Raw genomic sequence first — 20,931 nt, 5'->3', positions numbered from 1 at the left:
GGAACATAGTAAACATGCCGTAAACAATTAATATCATTTTTTTAATTATTACTTCTATTATTGTTATTTCTCTAAACTACCGAAGCCTTGCCACGTACATCTTACGTAACCGTAACCATGTATTTCCTTTAAGTGTTTGAGCACATGTCTTGCTTTTTTAAATACTGGATTACTAGAGCTGAAAAGGCACATCCCACCTGCCACATTCTTCACCCAGCTGAGGAGTACAGGGTAGAATTTTCCCGTTCTCTTTGCCGAAGCTCTAGCACAGTTTTGGAACCAGCTGTGTGACTTCAGGGAAAGATCTTAACCTCGCTGGTAGTTCCCTCATCTGTACAATGGGGACGCTGAGGGCGTTTACTGCTCAGGGCGGCTGTGACAACGGAGCAAGCTAATAAACGTGAGAGGCTTGGCACAGGGCCCTGTACACCCTGACTTATCAAGGCCAGCGCTTGGCGGAGAGCAGGCCGGCTCACCCTGTGTTTGACCCCAGGGATTAGCAAATGTTTTCTGTAAAGTGCCAGGTCATAAGTACTTTAGGTTTTGCAGGCCAAGGGGGTACTTATGTAACAAACATTTCCGCAACCTTATTAACATTATTCAAAATGCTAATAATCACTGAGGACAATTTTCAAAACATGGGCCTTCTATAATAAAAATGGAATTCTTTTGGGGAGAAATGCCATTTCATTTAATTAGGGTTCAAATGTAAGAACCATCCTGAGTTTAGGGCCATATAAAAACAGGCAGAACTGATTGGCCCCCAGAGCACAGTTTACACTTATTATTATTATTATTATTATTATTATTATTATCCTCTCCCAAGGGTATGTTCACTGATAAGAAAGAGAGAAGGAGAGAGAGAGAGAGAGAGCGAGAGAGAGCGAGAGAAACATAGATTGACTGCCCCACTCCCCACCCCAACCAGGGATTGAACCCGAAACTCTGTGGTGCATGAGACGACACATCAACCACTGAGCCACCCGTCCCCTGTTTTAAACTCTGCTGGGGGCTGGGGGTAACTGTTAGGAAGCCACCTAGATAGTCATAACTAGAACATGTTCAGGTGCCTCCACCACTAATGATCATTTCTTTTGTGAACAGACATTAAAGAATTAAATCTTGAGCTGCTTTCTTTGCCCCTTGAGATTTAAAGTTCAAATTTAACATCAATTTTTACTGATCTGCCTCAAAACGCCATTTCCTGCTCAGTCCCACAGATGGCGTCCGCTGACAAATGGGGTACTCAGGATGCTTCATTCTCAGTCAGAAACAGTGTTGGACATGGTGGCCTGCATTTCCGGGGCTGTCCACAAAGCTCACCTATGCCACAAGGCGCTCAACGGCTGGACCCCAAGCGGAGAGTTCCTTATACACAGCTTGTGGGAAGAAGGAGGAATGCATATTCCCTCTAAAAACTCAAGAAAGTCATAATACATGTAGATATTGTAAAACGGAGGGAAGTGCTAGAACCAGGTCCCCAGATTTGAATCCTACCTTGTTTACTTGAAGGTCTGACCTCAGACAAGTCATTGCACCTCCCTGTAACTGAACCCTCATCTGTAAACTGGGATTCTCATATTATTGACCTCCTAAGGAGATTCTGAATATTGAATGAATTAACACTAGTTCCAGGCTTAGGCGCAGGAAAAGCACATAGAAGTGCTAGTTAAAGGAATCTCACTATAAGAGGCCAGTTTGACTTCAAACCCATCCTGATCAGAGCCTTCTGCCTCCAACTTCTATCCTAATTAGTAATTTGAAGTCAAAACATTCCTATCCCAGCCACTTAACTAGTTGAGAAAAATATCTGAAACGCTCTACTTACACTACACTCGTTCCCGAGATCATGATGAGCAGGTGCTGTGCGTTACTAGATAAAAGAACTGAAGAGAGTGCACCTCACAGCCCCCTCTCAAGGATCCCAGTGCCATGTGCAGACAATATTATATTTTAATAATTAATTGTTCATCAAAGAGAAAGATGAGGAACAGGGATGCTAAATTCAAAGTTATTCAAATTGCAAAAATGAATAATGTATGACTTTTATATTAAATACACACTGTATTAAGGAGTCTACATTTCACCCAACTCTGTCTTTTCACTTTTAAGCATTCTGAGTGACAATATGAATAATCAGTGAGGGGAGGTTTATTTAGAACAAGAAATAGCTATTTGAATGCAAACGGAGTCTATCCGACGATGATTAAATTTTTCTTATCAATTAGGAAATTTTGTATGAGGGCTTTCAAGCCATGGTCAGCCATTAAGCCCGGCGTGGCCCAGTTATCCTGGAAGCTTCCTTTCAACATTCAATTATAACTGGCTCAATTCTGTTCAATTTCTTATTTCTGATAGCAGTGCCAGGAGGCAATCTTTAATTAAAGAAAATTTGAAAGATTCAAACATGCATAATTGGATTAAAAATGTGATCATTAAAACATTAGATGATAATCATCTGATTGATTGCATTTTGCAGTGTGTTAATAACCTAATATTTTCAGTGCTTTAGTTATATAGGAGAAAACCCTTTATAAGATATGATGAACAATCAACATATAGACAAGACTATGCAGCAGTAACTAAGAATTATGGAATTACTCTGAAAACGTGCACACATGCACGCGCGCACGCACACACGCACACACACACACATACACACACCAATGAACAAAGTATTACACCGGAAGGTGAATGGTCAGAATGTGCTGGTCTTTAGAGAAAAACACCAAAAACAAGGAATCAACCAGTTTTAGTGACGTGGATAAGCTAAACTAACAACAGAAAGCCCAGCTTTCTATCAGCCCAATGATTGTTTAGTTCCTCAGGATTCCCCAAAACGTTTTATAAGAAAAACTATCAATTTTTCTTTAAACACTTAAAATCACTGGGTAAGACTGGCCTGATACAGAGTCACCTAGTGTCAAAATCAGGGTTATCCCTGTACAGGTCCATTCCTTGCCTCTCTCTGGGGCCATAACTGGCATGATATGTACGTTCTTGTAGCTTCCTTCTGATGCTCGGTCAAGACTTAATTCACAGAGAGGAAACCGAGGCACGCAACAGGTAAGTGAGCTTGACAATGATTAGGAAGTTACGTTAATGCAAGAGGGCATTTTGGAGTCCAATAACACTGGGCTCAAATCATCGCTCTGCGGCATGAGCAGGGACAAAGGCGCCAATCTCTCTGAACCTCAGTTTACCCATCTTTCCCATGGGATTAGAAACTCTTCTCTCACTGTGCTGCTGTGGACTAAGTAAGACTGCACGTACAGCCCCTCCCGGCCTGGCCAGGCACCCCGCCGGGCCAGGGGTGAACCGCAGAGGCCTCCTTCTTCTTCCTTTCTCCCACTTTCTGGTTCCGTATCCACTACCCTTTCTCTCCTGACCTTCACCAACCTCAAGTCATCTTTCTCACCATTGTCTCCACCATTTCATTTTATTTTTCTATGACCCAACTAAGTCAAGCAGCACACATCCTATTTCAATAGCCAGGTGGTGATGGAGGCAGAACTCGGAACTCCAAAGTCATTTCCTGCCGCCACACGGCCTCTCTACTCAGGTCAACAAGTGACAGTAGTGATGCTGGTGGTGGTGGGAGGGCTGACCTGCCCAGGCACAAGTATATACAGTGAGTCACTGGCTTCTCAGAACAAACCAATAAGGTTGGTATTATCATTATTATTACCTCATTATACAGTTGAGAAAACTGAGCCACAAAGCGCAGGTTGTACAACTAGCGAAGAGCAGAACTGACATTCAAACCCAGAGTCTGTGCTCTTGGCCGCTACACAACAGGCCTCCTACACCACGGGGTTCACAGGCAGCGGGTCAGAGCATCACGCGGCAGCCTCGAGTGCTTCAGCAAGCACTCCTGCGAAGGTAACTGGGGGCATATTTTTATACTCTCTTTGCTCTCCACATCCCATCGAAACGTCCAGGAAAAGCACATTTCCCTGGGCTCTTGTAACTTGGTTCAAAGACAAAATATTGACAGAGAAGGCTGGTCAAATGAGAACCAGCCTCAAATTCAAACGTAGCCCCAGAGGAATCACCTTTGAAGTATTTTTCTGTCTTAACACTATTGTTAGCAGCACTATTAATGATAGAACAGAAGCCTCCCAGCATCCCATTTCCTGGCTGTGGCTAAGAAAAGAAATGGAAATGCCTAACAGCTATGGTGGAGGTTTGGACACACGGAAACCGAGGAAACTGGAAATGGCCAGAGTGCGCCTGTTTCTAGAAGATTCTGAGATCAAAACTGTCCAGATAAGCATCTGCCCTTCCTGGATCCATAACAGACATGAGCCAATTAGTCAAGACCACGGAGCTCCTATTTTTAGCACACTTCAGGAAAGTTCCATATAATTAAATGAGGCAAACATAAACTTCACACGGGAAACTCTCACATGTTAAGATGTTTAAAACTACCAGTGGGCTGTAGATAGTGCAGCATGTCCTTTCCCACGCAAAAGGGAGACAGTAATTGGAATGATTTCTCTCTTAAAGGTAAACACTAAAATAGAACCCTCCTGAACTCAGTTGAAATACATTTTGATCACTTGGTGATTTGGGCAAAATCAAGTCCATCTCTGTAAAGTCTACCAAATGGTAAGGGGGGACCTGAGAGGGTGTTCACACTGTCCCGGCATTAACAAACCACTGTGTGAAGACAACAGTGACAGTAGAGCTACTATAATAGCTTCTATACGGACAAGGCAGGTGGACAAACATTTTGTGTCGAGTCAGAGAGTAACTTGCTGGTGTGGCTCAGTGGTTCAGCACTGGCCCCTGAACCAGGAGGTCACCAGATCGATTCCCAGTCAGGGCACAGGCCCAGGTTGCTGGCTCAACCCCCCAGTAGAAGGCATAGACGAGGCAGCTGATCGATATTTCTCTCTCATCAATGCTTCTATCTCTCTCCCTCTCCCTTCTTCTCTCTCTAAAAAAATCAATAAAAACAAAAAAAACCTTTATCATAAAAAAAAAGAGTCGTGCAGTAAATATTTAAGGCTTTTGTAGGTAAGATAGTGTCAGAGTACTTTCGCTAGCACTCTGCCCTTGTAGCGTGAAAGCAGTCATAGACATATGTAAATAAATGAGTGTGGTTGAGTTCCAATAAAACTTTATTTACTACAACAGACTGAAGGCCAGACTTGGCCAGCAGGTTGTGCTTGCTGACCTGTGATTTGGAGGACAGTGAACACATGCCAGGCCCCTTCCTGTAGGTACTTTCCTGTCCTATTCATTCAGCATGAACACACTCGAGGCAGGTACTTTCCTTATCCCCAAGGGGGGACCTCGGGGATAGAGAGGTGCAGCAATTTGTACAGGATCACACAGCTCCCTAGCTGGTGAGCCTGAAGTCAAACCCCAGGTAGCCTGTTCCAGATTCCTTATTCAATGGTGTTAACAAATTCCATTTCTTTACGAGTACTCCATAATGCAGGCTTTTTCTAAAAACTCATTCCAAAGTCCCACCTGCTTATTCATGCGCACACAAGATGACTCTGCAGGCAAATAATATTAGTCCTTTTGACCTTTAGCACCAAGAATAGCAAGGCTCCCCCACCCCAAAAAAATTCTGAGATTAAAATTTTCCCAAAGGGAGGGGGCATCTTGTTCACAGCTTCCCCTCAACACCCGGGCCAGCACTTACTAGGCACGGATGGACGGGAGGATGAACAGGGGCCGTGATTAAAGGGGCCGAAAGTTCACATGCGCAAAACAGGCCAGAACCGCTCAAACCCCTAACTCACCTCTGCCCCCTCTTCTTGCTGCCAGTCTGTGCAGAGGCAGGCCCCTATTTCTGCCCAGTGCTTTATTTCCCCCCCAGAAACCCCTTATTCTAGGATCTGTCCTCTTCTCCCAAAGTCCAGATAAGATATTTTTTAGAAACTTGAACCATTTAGCCTCAGACAGAAAGTTTATGCCAAGATGTTTGAGCCCAGGGACAGTGCCACTGGTGCTGGAGTGAGGACAGACCAGGGTCTACGTATTTCTTCACTCGCCTGTCAACAGTCTAGAGGACGAGCCTCAAACGAGACGGAAAAATGCAGTGACTGGCAGGGAACAGAGGTGGTGGTGGTGTGGGAGTCGTGAGGGCCGGTCTGACATCACAAGGACTCTGGTTCAAGCCCCGAGCGGCGGCCTGCTTTCCTGGTTCTGTACTGGGGACATGACAGCAGCTCAGAGGACTGCAGGACTCTGATGCTTTCCGGGCTAACTAGACCCTCACTCAGCAGAGCCAGCCACCAGCACAGCAGCAGCGAGAGGCCTTTGCTTTCGGTCCCCTCACCCAACATCCCACCCCCGTGGTTTCTGACTTCCTTTTTCTAAGTTCTGAAAGAGGTATTGGCTCCCCAGTTCATCTCTTAACGATACAATCCCGAGGCAGCCGCAGGTCCTCCTATGGCCTGCAATCAGGCTGTAGAGAGAACAAACAGCCTGCCAAGGCTGCTTATGGTGAGTCGTTCATTAAGAAGTCCTGTCACTCCCCTCTGCTTGTCGGCGGGCCACTCGGTGCTTGACTGTCCCAGAGGAAAGCACTGTCTGACTCTCCTTCTCTGTAAGGCTGATACTAATACTCACTGTCTCTTCGACTGTGAAATTCAACACACGTGCCGAAAGCCGCACAAAACAAATGCACCGGTGACAAGTAACCAAGCGAGCCCCGGTGTGACCTCCACTCAGAACAGGGGGAGCCCTCGTCCCCTCCCTGAGCCGGTCCAGACCCTCCACTCTTCCTCATTCCACCCCAAGAAGTAGCCACTGGCCTCTTTTTAAATTCTTAGTGCTTTGCATTTGTTTTAGTTTTACACCTACAGGTGCACCCCTAAACCACACAGGAGCGGTTTCTCACTTTCTGAACCTCAGGTTGAGGAACACGCCATGTGGTCTTCAGGCTCCCTTTCGCTTTGTGGCTCTTGGAGGTGCCCAGTTGGTGGAGAGGCAGATTCTCGCCCTTTCCATTCACCGGAGAAATGTTCTGTCATAAGATGGCACTGTGCTGTATCTAACCACAGCCAGGTGGGGCGTCTCCAGGTTTGGGCAGTTAGGCAACACCATGCCACAGACACCTTTGTACACGTCCCCTGGCACGCTCCTGTCTGGGTTTCTCTAGGGCAGCAGTCACCAACCTGTGGTCCGAAAGGTGCCAACCACTGCCCTAGGGGACACACACGGGAGGGGCACTGCTGAATGAAGTTCCCACACTGTTTCCAGCCAGTATAGTGGGGCCTTGACTTACGAGTGTCCGGACTAATGAGTTTTTTGAGATATGAGCTCTCTCGGCCGATTTTTTGCTTTGAGTTGTGAGCTAAAATTCGGGTTACGAGCCAGCTTCAGATACCCCACCACTAGTTGGCGCAGCGAATGTCACAGTGAACGCCACAACATCAGCCCAGCATCAAGTGTCTCACTCGTTCACTTTTTGATTTGACATATGAGTAATTTGAGTTACGAGCTCCGTCACGGAACGAATTAAACTCGTAAGTCAAGGCCCCACTGAATTAGAGATCCTGGCATTCATATCCTGCCAACACTTGCCACTGTTACAGTTAACTATGTGGTGCGTGCTGCTAGATTAGTTTTGAGTTTGCATGAAATATTGAGAAATTAATGTATAATACATATAGGCTATTCTTTAATTTACAAATAGTAAAATGCACAGATCTAAGGGGATATTTTATATATTTTTATATTCTACCTATGTAGCCATATTCCACATCAAAATATATACTATTTTTATCACCTAAAAACGTTCCCTCTTATCCCTTTCTCATTCCATATACCCCTTCACCCCACTTTTGACTTTTGTCACCGTAGATTAGTTTTGCCTGCTCCTGAACTTTACATAAATGTGTTATTTGCACTTGTGTATATCAAATAGTTCGTTATTTTTAATTGCTGGGTAATACTATTCGCTGGAATGAATACACTACAACCTGTAAACCCAGCCCCCACTGGTAGACACCTGGGCTGTTTCCATTGTGGATGGTTAGGAACAAAGCTCCCGTGTACAAGTCCTGTGTGGGTATTTCTCCTGGGTCTCTACCTACATGTGCCATTGCTGGCTTGGCAGGTACAACATGGGTGACTCTGGCAGAAAAGGCCCATGTGGCCTTTGATTGGTGGCGCCACCTGCATCCGCACAGCAGGGTGGGGTGCCAGGAGCCCACACCCTGGGGCTGGTGGCCGGTGAGGCCGGTGAAGCCCACTCACTGCATTAGGACTGCAGATTGCTCGGGGTCTAGGGACGCTCACAGGATGTGCTTGGTTGTAGGAACCTCCACGCCAGCAGGTGGTACAGGCGAGGCGGCACCAGCTCTGATGCCACATGACATCACTTGGCCAGGTCGGCACTTGGCAGATTTACTCCCCCTCTCCCCTGCCTGCCAGATGCCGGGACTGACTCCAGCTGTTCCATGACCTTGTCCACAGATGTGGGGAGGTGATGACGAGCACCCAGGGCAGGGGAGAAAATGGGTGGAAAGCACCGCAAAGGTGAGACCAGGAAATAAGCCAGTCAGTTAGGGAATCTATTTTGCAAAAAACCCTTTTTTTAAAAATATGTCTCCATTGATTTCAGAAAGAGGAAGGGAGTGGAAGAGAGGGATAGAAACATCAATGATGAGAGAAAATCGTTGAAGGGCTGCCTCCTGCACGCCCCCTACTGGGGATCGAGCCCACAACCCAGGCATGTGCCCAGACTGGAAATGGAACCTTGACCTCCTGGTTCATGGGGTCAACACCCAACCACTGGGGACACAGGCCAGGCTACAAAGAAACGTTTGATCTTCTCATAGCCCCAACTTGCACCGTGTTCACAGAAGCTTCCAGGAGCCTCATTTTGTGACATTCACAAAAGTGTTCTCAGGTAATAATTTCCTGGTACTCTCACTGATGGCTTTCTCGGAAGAGCCTGGGGAGCAAGGACAGGACGCCGAGCCATCTCACTTTGGCCAGTACCTGAGGCCGTTTCTAACTTCCCCCTCCTTCCCCCCACTTCCCATGCACCTATGCACTGCAAAGTGGTCCATTTGGGAAGTAAGAAGTGATGGCAAGGAGGGGGGCAGGAAAAGAGGGCAGGTAGTCAAAGGTCAACAGCAAGTTTCCTTTCAAAAATAAAAAACTGGTCTTGCTGACATAACGGAAGAGGGAGTGGCTAGTGTTTCGGTGCCTTTTGACAGTTTTCTAAAATATGACAGTTTTCTAGCCTGCTGTTTGGGTGGACACCATGAAAAAGAACAAGAGTAGGTGACCCAAAAACTTGAAAGAAAAAAGTAAACACTTTGTAATTGACATGGGAGATCATGTCCACTTCCTAGCACTGGCCAGCTGGGCAAACCTCGCGTCACGGAGGCCACGTTTCTACCCCAGCTCCCACACCAGCTTGTGCATGTGCAGTGTGGACACAGTAAAACGGAGTTTTACAAATGAGAACTAGACGATGTTCTTCGGAACCAATATTTTCAGAGGTTTGGCTACTCTCATGGCTGGGTTTCTCGCTTAGCAAAGCCCTATACATGACCAGTCAGTGCAGGGAGTAGGACTCACAATTTCTCCCTCTAACAGTTACAGTCTAACTGGCCTCTCATGCGGTTACTGGTAGTAAATAAAATACCTGATCAGGTACTTTGAAGTGTTTCCTTCTATTGCTTGATGGGTAGATAGGACCAGAATCCACAGCAAATCCCCTCTCTCCATTCTAGTTCTAATTCTTCATGGCTCTCCAGTTTGTAAAAATCACAATTTACACAGAAAAATAAACACGTAGAAGCAGCACTCTGTGTTGCCAAAAAGGCTTCTGGTGTTTCTCCCCAGCGTCAGAGAAGCAAGTCGCTGAGCTCAGCGCCTCAAGCAGCAGGCTCCTTCTCCTCCACGGGTCCAGCCTCAGCCCAGCGCGCCCTTCTCTGCTGGACAGCCTCTGCCACTCCTTAAGTCCTTCTTGTTTTTGCTCCCCGCCCCACCCCTCTTAGAGGTCACTCTATCTGAGAGGCCTTCTCTAAGCCCCCAAGTTTGAGTTCAGTGTTCTGCTCCCATTCTTCAATGTGATTACATGCTTAACCTGCCTCTCCCAAGAGTCCATAAACTCCTTAAGGCAGCGGTTCTCAACCTGTGTGTCGCGATCCCTTTGGCAGTGAAACGACCCTTTCACAGGGGTCACCTAAGACCATCCTGCATAACGGATAATTACATTATGATTCATAACAGTAGCAACATTACAGTTATGAAGTAGCAACGAAAATAATTTTATGGTTGGGTCACAACATGAGGAACTGTATTTAAAGGGCCGGAGGGTTGGGAACCACTGCCTTAAGGGCTGGTCCACGTCGGGGGAGTCCCCCGGGCCTGGCTTCATGGTATACTTAGATTAAGTACTTAATAACCATGCGACGTTGGGGTGGACACCATGAAAAAGAACAAGAGTAGGTAATCCAAAAACCTGAAAGAAAAAATAAACACTTTTAACTGACATGGGAGATCATGTCCATCTCTTGGCACTGGCCACATAGCCATTGTGGGATGGTGAGGAACAAAGCTCCCACGTACAAGTCCCGTGTGGGTATTTCTCCTGGGAACAGCACTGCGGTACGAACCTCAGAGGCTTTTATTTATTTATGTCTTTGTTATGTCTTATTATCTTTAATATATTTGTTATTGTTGATAAGATCACAGCTATGCCAAGCCAGCTAGGGCAACCACGGAGTCTTTTAAAAGCGAGAGGACCGGAGGTGATTAGGAAAATGTCCTCGGAAGGACGAGAACCTCCGTGCCAGGTGTGGGAATGCTCCCCACGGACCCGCCTTCCTCGGGTGGACAGCCTGCAGGCGCGGGGCCTCGGGACCCACCACTGCGTCCACGGGCACACCCCGCCGCTGGGTGCTCCAGCCAATGACAACACGCTGGAGACCCGGGCTGGGCCACTCCTGCCCAACATACAACTCCTGCCCGCAGCCTTGCCCTGCGGTTCTCCGACAGCCTGGCCAGGACTTCCTCGGCCATCCTCCTGGCTCCTGACCCCTCTCATAGGTGCCGGGCCTGCACCGCGGTCCCACACTCGCCCCACCTGCTCCTGCTGCCTCTTCTCTTCATCCTTTGCAGGAAGTCCCTCCCTACAAAACCCTCCTGCAATTAAAACTCCATCTCGGTGTCTGCTTCACAGAGAACCCTAGTGACCAAGGGCCAGGGATGATTGGCTGGAGTGACCAGATTACTCATTCCCATCTCGGCTGAAGGAACGGAAGATTCCTCCCATTAATAAAACATTCACTTAATGAGACATCAATATTCTACGATATGGCTCCCCGAGCTGAAGAAATCAAAGCTAATTCTGAACTACAACAAAAATCCATATTGACTTTTTCTTCTTTACACATCTCTGTCATCATTCCCAAGCCAGAGATTCTGTGAAGGGCACGATTACTCATGTCCCATCAAATAGGCAGAGCATTCAAATCCCTCACTGGGCCTGCAACTGAAAATGCTTCTGGTTCCCACAACAACAACATTTTTTTTTAGCCATTTGAAGCCCATTCTCCTTTGCAAGAACGACGGAAGTGATGAGGGTTGTCACCATGGAAGTCAGCCACAGCCTGAGAACCAAGGGTGGGATCTCCACTCCTTTCTCTTCCCAACTGAAGCAAACCCGAGGGCCCTCTGGTGTCTCCTCCCTGTCTTCCAGTCTTACGTTTTGATATTTTCTCTTATGTGTATGCTTCCTTGACCCACTCATATGGTTAATGTTTACTGAGCATCTACTATTTGCCACACACGCACGGGTTCTCGCCCTCATGAAGCGTATGCTTCCATAGGTGATATTTGAGTGGTGAGCAAACAAGGTAATTGCAGATACTTCTAAGTGCTTTGAGGAAAGAAACCTAGGATGAGGTGACAGGGAGCGGGGAGAGGGTGGGTAATTTGCTGAGATGGTTAAGAACTTTCTGAGGAGGCAAGGTCTGAACTGAGAACAGAAACAGTAAGAGGGCGACCCCCTTGCTGTGAGCTAAGGGACTTCCAGAACCTTCCTGACAGAGAAAACAGAAACAGCCAGTGCACAGGCTGACAGGGGTGAACTGGGCAGGCTGGGCCCCGGGGAGGCAGCACTTCGCCTCCCTGCCAGGTCCCTGAGGGCTGGCCCGTGTGGGTCCCACTCAATGGGCCAGCCCTGTGATGTCACAGAGTAGACGTGCCACACTCTTACTGAAAAAGTTAGTGCACGACCTTCGCAGGTAATTGCTTTTTTGCACGTCTCCTCTGGGTTGTCAATCCGAAGCTGGGGCAGAAACTGCAGCCCAGACGCCTGCCACCATCCTGTGCCCAGGAGTCTTCCTACACGTGACAGCGCCTTGGAGGCCATGGCGGGTAAGGAGGAAAGACGCCAGGATTGTGCCAGGACACAGCTGATGAACTGAAGGGTGGCCATGCAGTGAGTGTGCTGAGATTTGGGGATGTGAGAGTTCAAGGGAGCCCCACTGCTGTCGGTAACATAGGGGATCTCCTTCCATATCTCTGTGGAAGTGAGCACACCCGGGGCTACTCAGATGCCACAGCTGGTGGAGCACGTCCTCTCTGGCTGAAGAACAGGTGTCTGTTTTGAAGTTACTAGAATTCTTTCCAGTGTGTTGGTTTAAAAAAAGGAAGATTCGTCTGGGAAAGGAAGACCTAATACTATCATTTACTATGTTTCTCAAACACCCAAACTCAGAATCTACACTATGGACAGGAATGTCAAGAAGGAGTCGGATCAATGGCGTGTGCAAGAGGATCTTTGGGGAAAGGAGCTCAGAATACACATCGTGTTGCCCACACACCAGCTTTCTCTGCACCGCCGAAGCTGCCCACACTCCACTCTGCAACCAACATCACACACAAATGTGCAGACAGAAGCAGTTTTGGCAACGGTACCTAGTTCCCTAGGGGGCCTGTCATACGACCTACTTCGCAGCTCTGTGAGGTCTGCTTCAAAGACACAACACACTGAAACTGAGAAGAAGCCAGAGACACTTCCTACAATGAACACCTCTATGGGGTCTTTTCTCTCCTGTGATGAGGTTTACTCTTGTCACCTGCTGGGTGATACAGGAGCAGATCGATCCAAAATTTCACCTGCTGCAACCAGACACTGACAGCTGGTTTTAATTTCCCTTAAAAGGGGGGAGGTGGGATAGCTAAATACTGCAGAGTTGGCTAATGTCTAAGACAATCCTCCCAGCCGGTGCAAGACATTTTGTCACAGCGTGGAGATAAGGGGAGATTTATTATGATTACTAATGCTATTTCCGTCAATGTCTTTGAAATTCTACTTAGATTATTAAACCTTTGAAAATCATTACACTACATCCAGACTCCGCCCCTCGCTGCGACAAGGGTGCTTTTGAAATTGGAGGATCCTGATGTCACAGGTAATGATGTATTACCGATAATAAAGTTGCAGGAAAATCTCTCCAATAAAAACCAGTTGGGAAAGACAGAACCCATTTATCTTACTTTCTCTCCCAGTTTTATGCCCCGGGATAAGACGTCTGCCGCACAGAACTACGGCCGGGCTCTCTCCCTTCGAAGAGCTGATGGTGCCTGCTCACATGCGGCAAAGTTTAATGACTTGTCACAGCTCCTTAAAATTTTCCCTCTCAATCTGAGAGGCAAATCAAGAAATTTATAAATTAAAAGATACTTGAAAGAACACTATTTTTTGAAGAGAGATGAGACAAGTGGCAGGTTCAAAGCGTATGAATGGTAGGTATCTCAGGGCGCATTTTGATTTATGACACAGGCATTCAGAGGAGTCCTTAGCCATATCTCAGTAGTATCAACCTTATTCTGGATTTCACAACAACTTAAAATTTTCCCTCTCAATCTGAGGCAAATCAAGAAATTTATAAATTAAAAGATACTTGAAAGAACACTATTTTTTGAAGAGAGATGAGACAAGTGGCAGGTTCAAAGCGTATGAATGGTAGGTACATCTCAGGGCATTTTGATTTATGACACAGGCATTCAGAGTGGTACCTGAAAGGAAATAAATTGCTTACTGTTAACCCAGATCCATTTGTAGGTAATAAATGGGCGTGCTCCTTACCCATCAAATAATGGCTCTAATGCCCTTCAACATCAGGGGATGAGGAATGAGTGTCACCCTCTGTCCTCTGCAAGATAACCCATTTCTGTAGGAAGATCTTAGCCCTTCACCTCCCAGCAAAAGGAAGTGAACGTGGCTTACTTACCATGATGTACGACGCCCTTCAACCCATGGATAATAGGATCCAGCGCAGAATTGTCCCTTGGACTGACCTACATGTAAAGGAAACATGATTGGTTAAATCTATTCTGGCATCAGACACAACAGTCTCAGTTTAATCTTCTAAAGAGAAGGAGGGGGAGATAGATGTTATCTAGCAACCTGCTTAGGTCTCACATATACCCTGGCTCTCGCCAAACATAGATTTATGGCATAATAAAATCAAGTGAGGAAGTCTAAATCAAAAGAAAGAAACTTCTCAGAATACATGAGAGCGGGGGAGAAATACCATAGTCCGAGCAAAATTTTAAAAAGCAACAGCAAGACTCTGCACTCCTTCTTTGTTTTATTAAAAGTAGATAGACCCTGATCGGCTAAAGTCATTGAAAGTCGTCAGAGAGCAATCCATCACTGACTGAATATTTCAATGCCTTATTGTGATTGTGTTTATTTCTTTTCTTTTAAGAAAATGATCTGTTCCCTGCCAGCTTACTCTCCTTCTAAGAACCCTGGTCTCCTGTGTCTTATCACATACTACAAAGGGCATTTCTAAGAGTCCCTCAGAGCAGGCGAGGTGAGAGGAGAGGAGAGGACAGAAGAGTTCGAAGAGACAGTGTCTCCCACCTTCATTTCCTTCTGGGGTTTTAAATATCCCCATAAGTCAAGCCTCTCTGATCTTGACCATCACCTACACTTTCCCTCAACTTTCTGATACTACTCAGCATAAATTCTCATTCTTGTCCTTTCTAGAAGTTTAAAATTCCACCAGCATATTATAATTTTGGTTTCTAGGTACTTTTTTTAAAGACACATTGGATATTTACCAGTAAAATGAAATGACTGGAATTTGCTTCAAAATAATGCAGGACTGAAAAGTAGGGGAAGTGAGCAGAATACAGATATAACAAGACTGGCCACTCATCAATCATTTATGACCTTGGGTGATGAGTATTGGATGGATCGCGATACAATTTTCTCTACTTCTGTGTATGTTTAACTTCTCCCAAATAAAGAGTTTTTCAAAATGCATTATCTGTGGCCAGCATAGCTCCTGAATTTTTTTTTTCAGGAAAGATATTTGCTTTTAATCCACTTGTAACATAATGAAGTTGAGATATTGATGAATCTTTCAATGTGCAGCAAGACCCAACTTGATGTTTCCTAGTTATCTAGAGGAATCCGGGGCCATCTTGGGTTAAATTTTAAGGTAACTGAAAAATGTCTACTCTCCTTCCCCACTTAGAGTCTCCCTGCTGGGCTGCTGCTCAGTTTGCTCTTTGATAATAACCTGTACTTCACAAGTTTCTTTTTTTCTTCTGCTTCAGCGTCTCCAGGTTAGAGCAGTTGTTCCCAACTGGAGGCAATCTTACCTATCTCCCACTCCCCATCCCCACGGGGGACATTTGGCCATGTCCACAGACATTGTCGGCTGTCACAAGCAGCGGTGGAGGAGGAGGGGCTACCAGCATCAAGTGGGTAGAGGCAGGGCTGCTGCTAAACATCCCTTAATGCTGAGAATGGGTCCCCCACCTCCAATCGTTCAAGGTAACAGTGTGGAAGTTGGGGTGGAGTAACCGGGTTAGATGCTGTATAATTTAACAGTGATTATCTATTACTGTCTGGATCTTTGGGTGCCATTATATATGGTATTATGTTTATAGACTAATAAAATAATGTGGGATTTGGTCCTATATAGTAAATCTCTCTCTGAAACTGGGCTTGATCACATGACTTGTTTTGGCCAATGTGATGCTAACAAATGTGATATAGGAAGAGGTTTCAATAGGACTTAAGTGAAGGGTTTTATACTCTCTTGTTACTCTTTGAAATCCTGAGACTGCCAGGTGAACAATCCCAGGCTAGCCCACTGGAGGATGAGAGACCACATGGAGGAGACACAGGCAGACTCAGCCAAGGTTGTTCTAGACCCACCAGTCCATCCGAGACCACACAGCCTCAGAAGAACTTCAGTTCGCAGAGACCAGTCAAGCTGACCCAAATGGGAATCATAGAGTAATTACATCACTATTGCTTTAATTATTTAGGATCATTTGTTACAGAGCAAAGCTTAGCTGTTAGAGCATCTATGAGTGTGTAGAGTTAGAGGATAGGGGACAGGCTAAGATAGCAATAATTTTTGTAACCAATACCTTTTGCTTATGGTTTGTCCTCAAGGATTCTCAGTGGAATTCAATGTCACAAGATACAGCATCTGCTGTCAACCTGATCAACTCATGTGCTTCTCTAAAACTGAGTCACCCCCCTCTCCAATGGGAACATTGCAGACAGGGGAATATTTTGTATTTATGGGGACCCTTAAGTGCACTTAGTTTTATATGAAAATGTGAAAGCTCAAAAATAGTGTTCCTAATCCTCCATGACTACACCCACCAATCACATTTGTAGCCCATGCAAGAGGGAAATAAGCAGACCATCAAACCCAAGTTCAATTTCTGGTCACTTCTGCCTACAGTATCCCTCTGTCTGATTACTCAGGCCTGGTCTCATTCAAGCTCAAGGGCCTGACCCCAGATTCAAAGCAAGCCCATAAATGGAATGCCTCCTGCAATGCCCATTCACCTCCACTGCCTCCATTGCTAATGTATGTGGCTGGGGTTGAGAAAATGGGTGAGGAGAAAGGGAGAGGAAAATGGAGATTATTGGCCAGTCAAGGTAACTTAGTAATAATACTAAGCTCATTCTCTAGTTGATGTGTTGGTTGCAAAGCTCAGGGTGAGGATCCAAATAGCATGCTCATAAGTAGGTTTGTTCCAGTAAGGCATGACCCGAACTGAGAGGAAATGTGTAAAGCTCAGGGTATAAAGCTGAGTACAATGCAACATTCAATAGGGGTAGATATGATTGGGAAACAACTTGACCCAAACACTCAAATCTGAATCACTGTCAAACAACAGCAATTGTATCACTGGACTTCTCAGTGCACTTAGCTCTAGAAGTAGCACCTACTTGAGTTCAAATTAAAAAAAAAAAAAATCCAAAGTTATGTTTTATTTGACATCCGCTCAATTTCCTATTATGCTACTCCTTTTCAAGCCACATGAGGAGTGCTCCGGGCTCTTGACATTTGCTTCCTCCCACTTTAAGATCAAAGGAGTTATGCAGCAATGCCGAGGAGGCAGCGATTGCACAAATGAGCTTCGGATGGACGAGGAGAAATGGACACCCCTTTCCCGGCAGTCGGGCGCTCTCACTGCAAAACTTCCATTTGGGCGCAGCTTCCATGACACTTGTCATCTTCAAAAAGGACGGCACACAAATGCAACCTAGGGCTTGAGTTCAAGCTTTGAAGTGTGTTTAGACAGCGGTTCTCAACCTGTGGGTCGCGACCCCTTTGGCGGTCGAACGCCCCTTTCACAGGGTCGCCTAAGACCATCCTGCATATCAGATATTTACATTACGATTCATAACAGTAGCAACATGACAGTTATGAAGTAGCCACGAAAATAATTTTATGGTTGGGTCACAACATGAGGAACTGTATTTAAAGGGCCAGAAGGTTGAGAACCACTGGTGTAGCTAGAACCAAAATCCATACAGACATCAGCCATACAGGAAACTATGACACTCAAGTTTGATAAAAGGTCAAATGTATATAAATGCTGATGAAATCCAAACTTCATAAAATTTTCTTTCCAAATAACAGCTCACCAGAAGCATTCAACCAACTATCACATTAATAACCAAGTAATCAATAATCTCTGAAGATGTGTCTATAACCCAGGCTCTAGGCAGGCCTGTGTTTTATTCATTCTTGAAGCAAAATGAAAGGGAGGCCAAGAGCCCTCTTAGACTGCACGCACCTGGGCTCAGATATGCACTGCCATTTACTTTTCCTGCCCATGTGCCATTTGGCCCTTGACTGGGATCCTAATAATCTTCAATCTATCAAGTCCTGGCCATCTGCTAAATAGGACGTCCAAGACAACCTACTTGCCTTGAATCCGACATCGCCAGCTGCTCCTATAGTCCTATAAACGTCACATCCAGCCAAGATCCTCTTGTGGGAGGAAGGATTTATGCCTGCTGCAGGTGATGGTGCACCATTAGCCATGGCTGCAGAGGAAAGGGAAGACAGCGGGACCGGACACTCCGCACGGCCTTCCACGATCTGTCCTCGCTGATGGTTAGCAGGTCACCGTGCTTTCAGAAGCTCAGTGTCTGATCAGGACAAGGGCCAGTACTTCTCCTCAGATCGGATTTCAGATCTGATTCTCCTCTCCTGCCCCTGCTCCTCCCTAGAGGGCCACGTGGCCAGGATGCTGCATCCTCTCCCCTTCTCACTTTAACACCTTGGCTACCATTCACCAGACTTGGGTTCAAGTTGCTGTCAAGAACTTCCTGGCACAAACCATTTACAACGTGGCAATGTTCACACCATTGCATTTCAGTCAGACCTTCCTTGAGACAGAGCACAGATGCCTTTGTTCATAAATTAAACACTTGTCAATCATCTAGGAAAGGTGCCTATCTATGTACAAGGAGGCAATAATAGCATCAAACCACCAACCACTGACCTATCCTGACAGTACTGTTCTTTTCCTGAATTTCCTTTTTTTAAATTACTCACAAATATGATTTTCCTGCTTGTCTCACTATTTCTGAAGCCTAAGTTTCTTTTTGACCTTTTTGACACGTGACAACATTTTCTCTTCTCTCCTGTCTGCAGAGAGATGACATAAAGCGGCATCAGAGGGGGTGGGGCACGAAGCATCCCGAACCATCCGGAATAAACTCAGAGGAGAGCGAGGTGCGCCTGGCGTGGGGCGTGGCCCCGGGAAGCTGGACCATCTCAGGAAATGAAGGAGGGAGGTTTCCCCATCAGCTAATGGCAAGCAACCAAGTGTGGACTCCTGGCCAGGAGGCTTGGTCTAACTTCCACTCATTAATTTCCAGCACACACTTTCAGCCTGGTCCACAGATATATGCAAAACACGCCAGAGGCAGCTCACGGGAGATGGAGAGCCTGTCAGAGGACGGGGTACGGCGATCCTCATCCATCCCAGGCACTTGACACACACTCTCTGGGGGCTGGTTTCCACCCACAGACGAGAAAACTCCAAATTCCTCGGTCACGGGGGTGCGATTAATATGAAAAGGCAACACGATTATAACGGCTAATAGCATGTATCCTCTCCCCCTTCCAATGGAGCTTGAGCCCGGACACGCTTACTCACCATGATCTCATGGTATCAGCAGAAACTAGTCAATGCACAAGTTACTCATCTCCAGAGAATTGAGGTTCGTGGTCAGAGAAGGCCACAGAGGAAATGAATTTAATGCTCCTGGTCTACCTAAACCGACCATTCTCTATCCCTCTGCCCCCACATCTCCGGTCCACCAGAGTATTTATTATTTAATTCTCAGACTCAGCTGGGAAGAGCCTGTTGCTGAATAAAACACACACACACACACACAAAAACAAGCCATGGGGTAATAGCGAGGCCCACCTGCCAGCACCAGGCTCGCCTACTGTCAATACAGGCCATTCCCACGTTAATTCTCATGGTCACCAGGCTGGGGGCACAATGCTATTTCCCGGGCTTTGTCCCAGCCCTCAATTTCAAAGCCAAAGCAGGAAGCGGGGTGGGCAGGCTGGGGCACCTGGCAAATGCAACTTTCACAGGGGCCCACGTGGTGATCTTCGTCCTCCTTGGTCTTTCGAAGGCATTGTGTTGAGGGCCAGGCAGGTAGTGGGAAGCCTGTCACAGCAGTTCAAGAGCGTCTCAGAGCCCACCTGCCCACCCCTGCCAGGCCACTCAAAGTGAAGAAGCAAAAAGGAAATACTAACTTAGCACACGACAACCTCGAGTCTTAAGCTACAGTGCAAACCACTTCACACAGATCTTGTCATGACCTTTGAATAATACTATAAAAAAGCACGCCATCTGGGGGAGCCTGGGGCAAGAGAAGCTTATTTCAGGTTCCGCGACTCGCCTGAGTTTCTCTCGATCGGTGTGGCCATGTGGACAGCGCTGGCTCTCTCTCCTTAAGAAGCCGGACATGCACTGAAAAGCCCAACAGTATCAAAGGTTTCGGGGGGGAGGGAAGCAGAGCTGCTTGGCCACATATCGCAAGTGACTTCAACCAAAACACATTAGACGTGAACTCTCACCCTTGCCTTTTCATCCCCCCCAAGCAAAAAGTTGCTCAGGGCACTCCGTTTACAAAAGACTGAGAATCAAAAAAGCACTGTGTGAAGACTGTTTTAAATCTCCGCCATGTATGCAGCAAGAAAAATATCAAGAGACCAGGCATACAGGTTCAAAGGGGTCACTGGATTGATCCTTCTCTTGAAAAAAATTTTCCCTTAGCAGCAGGTAGGGTCATCACATAGGATACAACTGAAGTTCAGTAACCAAGCATCCAGATGGCATTATGAGGGGTGGGGAGGACGATGTGAATATCATGTAGGTATCATCCTATATAATAAAAGGCTAATATGTAAATAGATGAACTATGGAACAACGGGAATAACCAATCGCTATGACATGCACTGACCACCAGGGGGTGTGTGCAGAACATGGCAGGCGTCGGCCACGGCGGGATGGTGGAGCAGGTGAGCTGGGGCGCCAGAACAAGGTGAAATGCAGGTCACTGCCATCAGGGTGAGCCTCTGGTGGTCACTGAAAATTCTTTGCTCCAGCATGCCGCCTGCACCCTGCCGGCAC

At 46.4% G+C, this 20,931-nt stretch overlaps 1 protein-coding gene across 1 annotated transcript in view; it reads right to left on the bottom strand.

Annotated features, from left to right (window-relative positions):
* The window catches only part of PTPRG (protein tyrosine phosphatase, receptor type G), a 531,589-nt gene that overhangs the window by 124,170 nt on the left and 386,488 nt on the right, over positions 1-20,931 (bottom strand). Inside the window, exon 6 of the mRNA XM_015558213.1 lies at positions 14,229-14,295. Coding sequence (XP_015413699.1) covers positions 14,229-14,295 — 67 coding nt within the window. The remainder of the gene's footprint in view (positions 1-14,228; positions 14,296-20,931) is intronic.

Source organism: Myotis davidii, unplaced genomic scaffold (assembly GCF_000327345.1).
Source record: "Myotis davidii unplaced genomic scaffold, ASM32734v1 scaffold189, whole genome shotgun sequence".
Taxonomy (NCBI): Eukaryota; Metazoa; Chordata; class Mammalia; order Chiroptera; family Vespertilionidae; genus Myotis; species Myotis davidii.
Note: the sequence above shows the minus strand (reverse complement) of the source record. Positions and strands in the feature narration are given on the sequence as shown.